We start from the raw sequence: 12,739 nt of genomic DNA, 5'->3' as shown, positions 1-12,739 counted from the left end.
GTTTTGTTTGTCTTTAACCATTAGATTTCCTATTATGACATACCTGGCCCAGCCAACAGGACAATAGATCGTCACTTAGCTGTCAACTCCGCTCAGGATCTAGTTGTTTGTTGGTGGCCGCTGGTCAGTGATGATGTTTGGCCTTGGACTCCAGTTTCTTCTGAGAAGGACAGAGCCAATATGCTGTTGCTGGGTTTTACTCAAGGAGGATTGGAGGTAAATCTAAGGCAAATGTAAACGTTTTAATGAAGGGAAAAATCAAATAGTATTACTGGTTTTTCTATTCTGAAATATATGTGAATTCATTTTAAACCTATATTTTATATTTTCAAATATTCAAAAAGGAAATTGAATACAAAATGAGATCCTAAATGTATCATAACTCGAGCATAAGCAGACAACTCTATGGCTGAAATAATGCAGTGATTGAGAGCATAGGCTTGTAGGCTCAAGTGGCGGCCCTGGCGCTGCCATGTGCTCCACTTGAGTGAGTTACTAACTTACTCAAGTTATAGTTTATTTGTAAAGTAGAGTTAAGTTGATGAAAAAAATGTATACATTATAGCAAAAACTTACAGACAACAAACTTCGACTGACACTGTTTGTCAAAGATTTTGTGCGTGGAAAAACTATGCTAGCATTCACCCTTAACCATGAGTCAGATGCCTATTGTGTGAACGCCCCCGTGCAGCCATACTGTCGGGAGGCAAGAAGCTGCAAGGAGGCTGGCTGCAGCACAGCCTCTCATCCAGGGTCTTACCTCCTATGGGAGCCCTGGAAGGATGGTGTCTGAGTCCATGTCGGTGGTCTCACTCTGTCTGTCCCTCATATCACATAGATGAATGAACCTGTGTATGTTTTCATTTTGTATCCATATAGACACAAACTTCTGGGGGTTTTTATAATTGAAAAAGTTCCCTCCCTTTAAAAATTTAGTTTTAGCTGGGTGAAACAACTCTATTCCAATATTTTCCTCTAAACCTTCCAGACTTTAAGAAGTATTTCTCAAAATTAGTGTTCTAGGATAAAATGAGTAGGTCTCTGCCTTCTCTCCTTTCCACTCACAGTATAGACTTTTAATCTTTGAGTTTCATTTATTTTGGAGACCGGTTGTTTTGTTTGTTTGTTTGGTTGGTTGGTTGGTTTTTAGGTGTAGCCAACAGATAGTAAGAAGATAGCAATAAGCTCCTGATCCTCCTGCCTCAGCTTCTTGAGTGTTGAGATTGAAGGCATGTATTACCATGTCCAGCTCTAGGCTGCCTTTTAATCTTGAAGGGTCCTAGTCCATATCTGATATGTATGTATGTCTTCTTTGAGAACTGGACCTTTCCCAATTCTTCTGCAGTAAGCTTTCCCATTTCTGTGTTCTGGCTTTGGATAGGTAACTTCGTTTAACTGGCTTTAGTTTTCTTATTTTTAAGATAGTAAATTTGAACCAGATAAGTTCACCCCAGGCTGCTGGTGGCTCTAATGTGCACGGGTATGGGTACTAAAATGCAGATCTCTTTTGACCATTTTTACTCCATTCTTTAGTATATGTTGAACAAAACTCAGCTTTATCTAAACTAGTTTTGACCAGCCTTTCCAGTGTTGCTTTCTTGTATGCTCTGGCCCAATGAATTTACTCTCTGACTCAGTTTTCCCAATTCTAATTACTGTGGTGTTTCTGCCTGAAGTAGCCAGCTGACTTTAAGCATGATCTTGCATAAGCCCCGTGTTTCATCCCACATGATAGCAATAAGAAACAGTCTTGCCTGCAAGGGACCTTAGGTTTTTATCAAGAAGAGACAAACATGAAACTAAGTAGAGGAGAGTGTGAGCTTGCTCTAGGTAGAACGTGTGTAAGCTATGGCAGGAGCCACAGGGAGTGACTGACTTACAGACTTACAGACTGACTTACACAGAGTAAGGTTAAAGTACCCACTTTATAAAAGCATCTGTATTGGTTGTTACAAATTTGCATATGACTTGTGAATATGACTTTTGGTGCTACTGGGAATCATCTAGTCTAGAGCCTCTTTCATGCTGGGTGAAAACATTCTACCACTGAGCCCTGGCCTAAGCCCACACATGATTTTGAACCACTTATTGCTTCATATACTCTCTTTCACTTCCAATATTTCATTATATGCAATTTATTTTCCTGGCAAGGGCTTTTGTTTTAGGGTTTGGTCCTTTAAATTGTCTATCAAAATTCATCTGTTCAAAAAAAAATTTTTTTTTAAATTTTTCCAGAAACTCTTGTAAATTTCACTATGCAAAAGCTTAATGGTTTTTTGGTTTTTTTTTTTTTTTAGGGGAAAATAATTATTTTCCTTCATATGAAGACATAACCTTTAACTGACACATTTTTAGCATGTCATGAACTAAAGCTAAAGTCGTAGTAGTCAGGACTTTTTCTTCAGTGTCCTTCCACTGGCAGCAACAGACTTTAACTCTGATTATAACCAGAATAATAAGACAATATGCTTTTAATCCCTAAAGTTATAACCCAAAAGAAAAAACAATCTTCATAGAGAATAAATTAAATAATTTTTTAATCTGTTAAACTATAGATTTTTTTAAAATGTGTTTTCCACATAGATCTAATCAGAAAAGATAATAGGCTTCTATTTTGACATTGGCAGAATCCTAGAACAGTAGTTCATATCCTGGTGATGCATTACAGTTGCCTGCAGAGCTTTTGAGACTGGGCCACCAGAAGCCTTCCATCAGAGTCTGGTCAGGAGGGGGCATCAGTAATTTGTTCCGGGTTCCCTAGGTGATCTCGCGTACATCCAAGTTGAGACCCACTGCTTTACAGCAAACTTTAAAAAAATGAAAGCGGAAGCCATCTTTTTGCATAACAGACCATGGAAAGGATAAAGCCCACATACTGCAGCCAATGAGAGTTGTAACAGAGAGTCTAAGTAGAAAATTGGCTTACCAAGCTGCTCAAAAATAAGAAAACAAAGGAAGCAGAAATCAACTCTCTGTGACCAAATTATCTGTCTTCTGAGGGAAAACATTTTTAAATTTATTTTATGGATATTAGAAAATGCCTGGTCCAATTTCACACCACAGAGTTCTAAACAAATGTTGTTTATCTTAATTAGAAGCACAGAGCAAGAGGAATTATGTAATCTAAGAAAATGATTCTTTTGAAAAAATATATGATAAGTAATGTAGAAAAGTGAATTTTTATCAGCAAATTCATGAAGAGCCCATTTTCCGGGCTCGGAGATGGTTCAGTTGCAGTTCAGCCCGAGGACTTCCGTTTGATTTTCAAGGCCAAATAAAAAGCCAGGTGTGAACCGCCCACTGGGGAGCTGGAGACACAGGGTCCCAAGGCTCTCTGAGCAGCCAGCCTGACTTAAACGTCAAACCCCAGGTCCTCATTAGCAATCCCGGGTAACACCCACAGGCACACACCTGCACATAACATGTTTTAGCAGTTTATGTATGACTTATCATGTGTTATATGGAAACATCTTCATTTACGTTTCTTTTTACTCCTTTTACTTTGTTTTGAGAAGTTTTTACCATTTTCTTACCGTTCAAGTCGACAAGAATGTCACAACAGCTCGTCCTTCCCTTTTATTTTTCTGCCGCTGTCGTAGCTTTTGTGCTGTGTGTATCTCATACTTCATTTTGCATGTGGTGTTCACATCAAAATATCTGTTGAGAGGCTGCATGACCTTGCTCAGCAAACTAACCACGGACACATAGACAGAGCCATGCAATCTAGGATTTGTTAGGTCTAAATAAATAAAACCTTACAAACATTTTTCTTCTTGTAAGATGTTTTGTGGTTTGTGTTGTTTGGTTGAAACTACTCATGTGGTCCAGGCTATTCTCCAAGCTCCCAGTTGTCTCGCCTCTGCCTTCACTGTGCTAGGATTCAGGCATCACGGCCGTATCCACTGTCTTGTATGAATGAAGCATTTTTTAAAAGACTAAGTGATGGAAAACGATGTATGTGTCCAACTATTAGTACAGTACAGTTAGGGAAGGAATCCAGAATATACTATACATATTTTCAGTGAAAAAGCCAGAATATTTATGAACACCATGGACAACAGGGTGCACCTGTGTTAGCTTTTAGCTAGGTATATTCTGTTTTACAGAATGTGAGCTTTGTATGTTTTTTTAAATACTGGCTTAATATATATTTATCACAAAATATAATGCATATAAAGCAAACCACAATATTATTACATAACTTAGTGAGCTGTTATAAGCAAAACACCCTTGGAGTCAGCAGCCCCGTGAAGCACCTTCCTGTGCTGTATCAATCTTAGCTGCAGTTCTGTTCCCCAAGGTAACAGTGGCCGTCAGCTCCAACCCCTTTCTCATTTCCCTATAAGGTCTTTTCCACCTGTGTGTACATTCCCAGAAGACGAAGCATTATATCCAGTTAGAGCATTCCAGGGTGTACCTTAGTCTACAAGTTTCCACTAGTTTGTTTCTTTCCCTAAAAGATTCCTGCTGCAACTCTCATATCTGTGGACTGGGTCTTGTTTGTATATGCATGGCACCCTTCAACATGTTTCTGTGCCCTCATACAGTTCTCCAAGTTTATAGCTTTGGTGGGAATCTCTGGAGTCGTTGTTCTTTCAGCGCCAGGCACGTCATTTCAGGTTCATTTACTTTCTTAGCTGTTTTTTTGATGTTATTGATGTTCAGTTCCAAGGTTCATGGATTCATTTACAAAAATAGTAACTTTATAATTAGATAATTCCATTTTCATTTATTATCTGGACTTTTTTGTAAAATAACATCTCTGCCAGCCATATATAATAACCTGAATAAATGTCTATTTTCTTACCATTTGTTGAGATAATAAACTGATCTATAATGAAGGTGTTTGATTTTAATTTTTAGAATCTCATTATTAATTAATAGATTCAAACATTCTACTTTATGTTCATAAATTATAACTGTATCTTTTAGAAGATTAGGTTACCCCATTTTTTTCTAGCAAAAGCATCTTCAAATTGCTCTTTCCTGTTATGATCTCTGCAATCTTGGTGGATTCCCTGCTGTTTGGCGTGTGGGTGGGTCACACCCATCTTGCCTGTTCTGCGCTAGACTCAGCCATTTCTCCAATACACTACTTTTTTTTTAAGTAAAATGATATTTTTGAGTCTAATTCATGATATGAAGGACATTGGCTTGTTTCTGGGTTGGTCATTGTCTAAATTTCTCCAGTAGCAATATTTGTATTTGTATACATAGTCATAGTATGCCCATATTGATACTGCTAGCTCAATACGACAGAGTTCTTAAGTGTAATTCTTCTATATTACTGCTGTATTTCCTATTTTTATGCCAAAACTCACAGTTTCCAGGAATGTGGGGAATGAGTTAGATCACATAATTTCTTATTTTCTATGTCCTATCTCATATACACCTTGTCAGGATAATCATGCTAACGTCAACACTAGAATTTTTTTTATAGTTAAGGGTGTTTTGTTCATTTCTCTCATTTTAAATCGTCTAAATTATTATGGTATATTTTATTGCATATAATTTTTTAAAATCCTAATCTACTGTTCATAGATATTTTGCTTTGCTATTTCAAAGAATTGTCTGTAATATGTGGAGATTTAAAGAGATTAAAAAATTAAGGTACCACTGCTGCTACTTTCAAAATTAGGTATATATGATAAAACTTTTGACTATAACCTGAACTCTGTTAAGTTCTGTGTTTGGGTCCATGTGTTTTTATTTGTATGTATAGTTATTGGGAACTGTTTGTTGAAAGGACTACTTTCTTCATTGGCTTGCCTTTGCTCTTTGTTGAAAATCATTGGGTTTCTATTCTGTTCCATTAAGTATTTGCCTATTCTTTGATGAAGTAAGTCTTTGATATATTGTATTGACTACTATTAAGAGCGGTTTTGTAGATTGGAAGATTATATTAATACAAACATCTAAGGTTACAGCTTACCCATACCAAGAAATGTAGATGCAAAAATGTTCATGCTTTCCAGTAGACATGTTTATCTTTCTAAACCTTTTTAATGCTATTAGCATTTATACATTCATCTATGTACAAATGTCAGAATTAGAAAATGTTAACAATATGAAATACAGCTACTTAAATCCAAATGCTACTATATCTTTCAAGAGATTTTTTTTTTACTTTTATTTTTTATGTATGGTGTGTGTGTATGTATGTGTGCCTGTGTGTGTATATGCATGCCTCTGTGTGTGCAGGTGCCTGTGTGTCTGTGTGTGCCTGTGTATGCCTCTGTGTGTGTGTGTGTGTGTGTATGTGTGTGTGTGTGTGTGTGTGTGTGTGCACTCGCGCTTGTGTGTGTGTGCCACAGTATGCATGTGGAGTTCAGAGGAAAACTTGAGTTCTTTCTTTTATCATGTGGCTTGCTGAAAAGCGCCTTTACCCACTGAGGTGTGTTACCGGCCCAGATCTCACTTTTTTTAGATGCTATATTTGATAGGATATCTGGAGCAATAGGGAACTCTCATTTGCTACTTCTTGTAGAAGTTAGTAGACTGTGATACAAAACAACATGGCAATAACTAAAACAATTAGAGGTGAGTCCGCTATACATGGAAAACTCCTCCATGTGTGTATGGAGCCACACCCAGATAGAATGTATAATAGCATCGTTTTCAGTAGTAAGAAAGAACTAGAAACAACTGAAGTATCGGCTGCTCTTTCAAGTTTAGCAATAAGGAAGCACAGGAGAAATAGCAATAGAATTCAACATATACTAAATACAGTACATATGAAAGCAAATACTATATTTCATTTCAATATATAGTTGATGAATTAAGTGTTGAAACAAGTAGATGTTTTTCATCATGTTCAAGGTATCTCATCATGTACCTCAGTATTATAACCAATAGCTAATATGTAAAAGAGACATGTTTCTCCCTAAGCCTGTGGGCTTGTTTTTGTCAATTTGACTTAAGCCTAGACATATCTTGGAAGAAAGAATCTTATCTGAGAAAATGCTTTCATAAGATTAACCTGCAAGCAAGTCTGTAGGACATTTTCTTAGTTAGTGGCTGATATGGGAGGGTCCAGCTAGTTGTGGGTAATATGGACCTGGGGTATATGAGGAAGCAGGCTGAGCAATCCAGTAAGCAACACTCCTTCATAGCCCCTGCATCAGTGTCTGACTTCAGGTATCTGCCTTGGTTTTCTGTCCTGACTCATAAGCTTTAGATGAAATAAACCGTTTCCTCCCCAAGACACTTCTGGTCCTGGTGTTCATCACAGCTATAGAAACTCTAACTAAAATAGTCTGTGTTGTATTTTGTTATATAGTAAGATTGTTGTAAATATGCTTGCTTCCTGAGGAAATATTTTTTTCTGTTCCAGAGAGAGAGACAGAGACAGAGAGACAGAGAGAGACAGAGATGAATACAGACCCAGGGCTGCCTGTAATTTCAACTTAATTTCAACTAGTCTAGTGACTAAGGAAGGGGGAACACAAGTTCAATACATGCTGAACAACTGAATGAGACCCTTGGTAAAAATTTAAATAACAGGCTGTAAACACAACTCAGTGGTAGAGTACTTGCTAAACAAATGGGACACCCTGTGTTCTCTCCCTGATACACACACACACACACACACACACACCAGCTTAAATCAGGCAAATAAAAACATATTTTAGGGTGGAATGCTATATAGAAGACTAAACTATATTTGTGTGACTTTCTTAAATTTGAGAAGGATAAATTGAGCAAAATGAAATTATAATATGAGATAGTTTAATAACATTCATGCAAACCTATAAAACAGAATGATTCAATGCTCTATATGGCTATTCTAGACTGATGAATAATAATATATATAGGGATAAATACCAAATTCATAACAATGTTGCCTCTGGGGTGGGATAGAAGGAAATGGGGCCTGGCAGGCTTCAACTTATATGTGATATTTTATTTTTAAAATTGAGGCAAAAAGATAGTATTTCCTAAAGCTGTTTTTCACATATTTTTCTCTCCACTTTTATGTGTGTGTTGAATGTTTCATAAAAAGAAGTAAAAATAAAATGTACTTTTTATCTTCTGTTCCTAAAAATTCTGCAAAGTGATGGAGAGAATGTAGATTTCAGAATAAATCCTAGTGATAAGCTAAGAACTTCTGGCTGCTGCATAATCTTTTAAGTAACCTGTTTACCTACTGGTGAAGGCTTCAGTGCCAGAAGAGGCCTCTCTTTAAATAATTTTCCTGATTTGCATATTGGGTGACTTTTAAAAGATTCATGAGAGATACCCTCTCTAGCTGAACATGAAATGTAAAGATTTGAGCCAGCCCCTAATTCACTATGATTTATTTTCTGCTTTTTGTTCTCTCCGAGTTTGAAGCTATCGTTTTTGAATGGTCATCAGTAATACTGGCTGATATGGCTTTCTTTTCCTATACTGTTCCTGGGTGAATTTTATCTAATTATTTTCCGATTTTGTGTGTGTGTGTGTGTGTGTGTGTGTATGTGTGTGTATGTGTGTATCTGTGTGTGTGTATGTGAGTGTGTGTGTGTATGTGTGTGTTGGTGTGTGTGTTGGTGTGTGTGTATGTGTGTGTGTGTGTGTGTGAGTGTGTGTGTGTGTATGTGTGTGTTGGTGTGTGTGTGTGTGTGTGTGTGTGTAGTGCCTTCAGAATTCCCTAGGAACTTGCTTTGTAGCTGAAGGATGACCTTCAACTCCTGACCTTGCTGCTTCTCCCTACAGAATCTGGGATTGTGTGTGTGCTACCATTCCCTGACAAAGTTAGCTTTCTTTAAAGAATGAAAATGAAGGTTCACCATAATGAACCTTCCTCTGGTTTAACTGAAGCAGACTGACTTCAACTTGGCTAAAACCATTTTCTTTAGGAAATGTTAGAAAATCACCTGGTTGTTTCTTCTGTTATTTCTTAGCCCAAATTTTATTTATTTATTTATTTATTTATTTATTTATTTATTTATTTATTTATTTTGGTTTTTTGAGACAGAGTTTCTGTGTAGCCCTGGCTGTCCTGGAACTCACTTTGTAGACCGGGCTGGCCTCGAAATCAGAAATCCGCCTGCCTCTGCCTCCCAAGTGCTGGGATTAAAGGCGTGTGCCACCACCCCAGCTCCTGAATTTTTACATTTTTAACATTTTCTACTACACAGTTTTAATGTACACACATGCACAAACATGCACATAAATACTGGGCCATGATCAACCCTGTTTTGGAATGAAAATCTCCCCTACTTGGCTACCTCTGATGTCAGATACCCCTCGTTGGCATTGACCATTTAAAATAAACCAAATAAAACTGCCCCCTCAAAAGAAAAAGTACAGATTTTTTTTTCTCCTGCTTTCTTCATGTTCCTTTGTTGTAGGGTTTTTGTCTTCATCTGAAGGCAGAGAACATTGCCTTGGATTTTCAGACTTTCTTCTGACTTATCAAATTTTGAGTCTTTTCTTTTTTTATCCCTCAGTAATTTTATCTTCTTTAAAATGTATTCAGTGACTTATTGAGCCATTGTCATATACCAAGTACAGTGATAAGTCTTATAAATAGATAAAGTGCACTGAATATAAGCTTCCAATCCATGTCTTCTCTGCGTGTAAATGTTCTTCCACGTGTAGATAAGCATCAACTATAAGTCCTAAGTGAGAAATACAGATTTTACTCAGTGATCAGTGCCTTTCGTTCATTGTGCTGTCAGCAGACCTTGCTAAGGAACCAGGCTTGCTTTTCAGGACCAACAGTAAAGTGACTATTGAGGTGCTTTTGTCCCTTGCATATTACTTGTTATTTTTAATTCTGCAGCAATCCTACAATGTATGTGAATACAACCTTTTCAGAAGAAAAACTAAAGATGTAGGAGGTGAGCTTACCCAGGACTTAGGACTCGAACTGAGGCCCAAGTGCTGCTTCTTCTCCCCGGTGTTGACCTTGGAGGGACAGTTGGGTTCAATTAGGATTAAATGCTACAGCCAAGTAGATAAAATACTTTTAACATACATGTATTTTGGCTATTCATGTTAACAGATCATTCTGAGAGCTATAAACACAGCTCCATCTGTTCTTTACATAATTCTGTCAAAAGAGTCCAAAGTCCTATAGTAACGAATAGTGAGTGCTAGATGGCAGTATTAGCTTTATTCGTATAGCTTTTGTTTTGAGGGGGTAGTTTTATTTGTTTTATTTTACAGATAATTTACCATTTAAGAGTATACTATTTTCAGAACAATTTAACTGACCTAAGAATGAAGCATCCTTAAGGACAAACATCTACCAGGACTTTTTCCAAATTTCTGGAGTCATACTATGCACAATGGCTCTTAGAATGCAGGGCTGGCAGAACAACTGAACACATGCGTCCCTCTTCACCTCTTTCTTCTTCCCTTTCTGGGGACTCCTTCCCCATATGTAAGGTTATTGATGCTGTGAATCTCATCCTCTTCCTCTGATCACAGGGTATCCTGCTGAGACATTGATAGGTTATCAATATCCCACCTCTCTGACCATTATAGTTCTTACCCCCAGAATATAAACTTATGGCACCCATTTTGTAGTACTGAAATGATTAAGATGTGTAGGAAGTGTAGCATGGTCCAGGGTTGGCGAGTTGCTCAGTCATTGAAAACTGGACCTGCTCCCACAGAGGGCTGCAGTCCAGGTCCAGGCCTGTGTTGGGAGGCTCACAGGTTGCCTGGGACTTGAACTCCACACATGTACATAGCCCCACCCCAACTCAACACATGAAAGTTAGAAAGAAAACAAGTCTTAAATGTAGCACAATACTTTGAAACCAAAAGTTATGTATCTTAAGTAGTGTTTTTATTAGTTTGTGTTTTTTTGTTTTGTTTATCTTTAAACTTTAGTGGGGCTTCTGTTTCTGTTTTGTTTTGTTTTATAGTGTGGGATCAAACCTGGGCTCTCATTGATTTCAGGGCAGTCCTTCACTGTCAAACCACACCCAAGCCAGTGGTATTCTAAGTTATACTATGCAAAATATCTTTTCTTCTTAAGTGGTTATCAATAATAGCAGCGAAGCATGGCCTGAGTCCTGTCAGAGAGTGTCTCACGAGCTCATAGAGACAAAAACAAAAACTAAAATAAAAAACAAAAAACAAAATCCCAGTACCAACCACCACCAACAACAAACAAACCAAACCAACCAAACAAAAATTTGGAAACCTGATCCCTGAACCCTGAACCCTTAGCCTACCTTGTAACTTGGAGACTGCTGCCATCCCTACTGGCCCCTTTTATTAAAGAGGCTGTCTTGCTGTGAGTTCATACTTTCCTCAGTATCTCATAGCCCTCAGCATCTCCAGTCTCCTTCAGTTTAAATATCCAGTATGCCTGAAGGGTTCCATTAGAAAGCTGCCAGCACTCTAGAGGTATACTTCTACCAGCACTACTTGCATTCCATTTCTAGCTTCCAAATGGTCACAGTGAGTTCACAGTTTTTGCTCCTTCACAGGAATAGGACAATGTGAAAACCACAACATATTTGTATTTTAAGCTTATAGTGAAAATGAGGACATATGACTAAATACCTAAAACAGAAGACTAAATGTCATAGCATAGCCACTGGTTGAGGATGGAAAACATTTATGGAGGTAGGGTTAGAATATGGCCTGGTGAATGAGACAGATGCACATACTTGCAACCAACTGTTGGACTGAGCACTGGACCCCTATGGAAGAACTGAAGGAGTTGAAGGGGATTGCAACCCCATAGGAGGTATCAACTAACCGGACCCCTCAGAGCTCCCAGAGACTAAGCCACCAACCAAAGAGCATACAAGGGCTGGTCCATGGCCCCCACTACATATGTAGCAGAGGACTGCCTTGTCTGGCTTCAGTGGGAAGGGATGCACTTAGTCCTGTGGAGGTTTGATGCCCCAGAGAAGGGGATGCTAGAGGGATGAGATGGGAGTGGGTGGGTGGGTGGGTGGGTAGGGGAACACCATCTTAGAGGCTCAGGGGAGGGGGGCTCATGGAGGGGGAGACCTGGAAGGGGGACAACATTTGAAATGTAAATAAATAAAATAATAATAATAATAATAAAGAATATAACCTGGCTGGAAGGGATTTAGAAAACAAGGATAATTTTGGTCTACTTCTATATTCATTCTGTCCTGTTGACGTGATAAAATATCTGACAAAGACAGTTTAAGGAAGCAAGGGTTGATTTCGGCTCACAGTCACGGATACATTCATCATGGAGAAGGCCTGGCAGCAGGAGTTTGAGGAGTCCCAGGCTGCTTCTCTTTTTCCTCAGTTCAGGACTCCAGACCATGGAATAGCAGCGCCTGCAGTTAAGGTGGGTCTTCCCTCCTCAATTAATCCAATCTGGGCAGCCAGTCACAGCAGCTTAGTTCCCCTTCTTCTTGTGATTAAAACATCCTGGCCAAAGCAGCAAAGTGTTTACTCTAGCTCACAGTTCAAGGCCTAGTCCATCAGGGTGGGCAGTTGAGGCAGCAGTCACAGGGGTCACAGTCAGAAGAGAACAGTGGAGACACTTGGACTTGTGCTCAGCTCAACCTCTCTCTTAATACAGTGCTGGATCCTTTGTTCAGGGAAATGGTGCCACCCACAGTGGGCAAATCCTCCAATATCTACCAGTGCAGTCAAGCCAGTTGCTTACAGGAGACACTTGTCACCAGTAATTCCATGTTCTGTCACATTGAAAGTACTGTCACAAGTGCTGCCTCCTAAACAGTTGTTAATGCTGTCTTGAATTTTCCTCTGCCAACAAAATAGGCTATTGTTTTTTAATTTGCCCTCA

General features: G+C 38.5%; 1 protein-coding gene across 5 annotated transcripts in view; it reads left to right on the top strand.

Moving 5' to 3' along the window:
- Wdpcp (WD repeat containing planar cell polarity effector) overlaps window positions 1-12,739 on the top strand; it is a 363,888-nt gene that overhangs the window by 140,855 nt on the left and 210,294 nt on the right. For all 5 annotated transcript variants that reach the window (XM_021175454.3, XM_021175452.3, XM_029483315.2 and 2 more), the window contains one exon: window positions 25-216. In XM_021175454.3, coding sequence (XP_021031113.2) covers window positions 25-216 — 192 coding nt within the window. The remainder of the gene's footprint in view (window positions 1-24; window positions 217-12,739) is intronic.

This window comes from Mus caroli, unplaced genomic scaffold (assembly GCF_978045245.1).
Source record: "Mus caroli unplaced genomic scaffold, Mus_caroli_1 scaffold_13, whole genome shotgun sequence".
Lineage (NCBI taxonomy): Eukaryota > Metazoa > Chordata > Mammalia > Rodentia > Muridae > Mus > Mus caroli.
The sequence above is the reverse complement of the archived record's forward strand: the minus strand, read 5'-3'. Positions and strand labels throughout refer to the sequence as shown.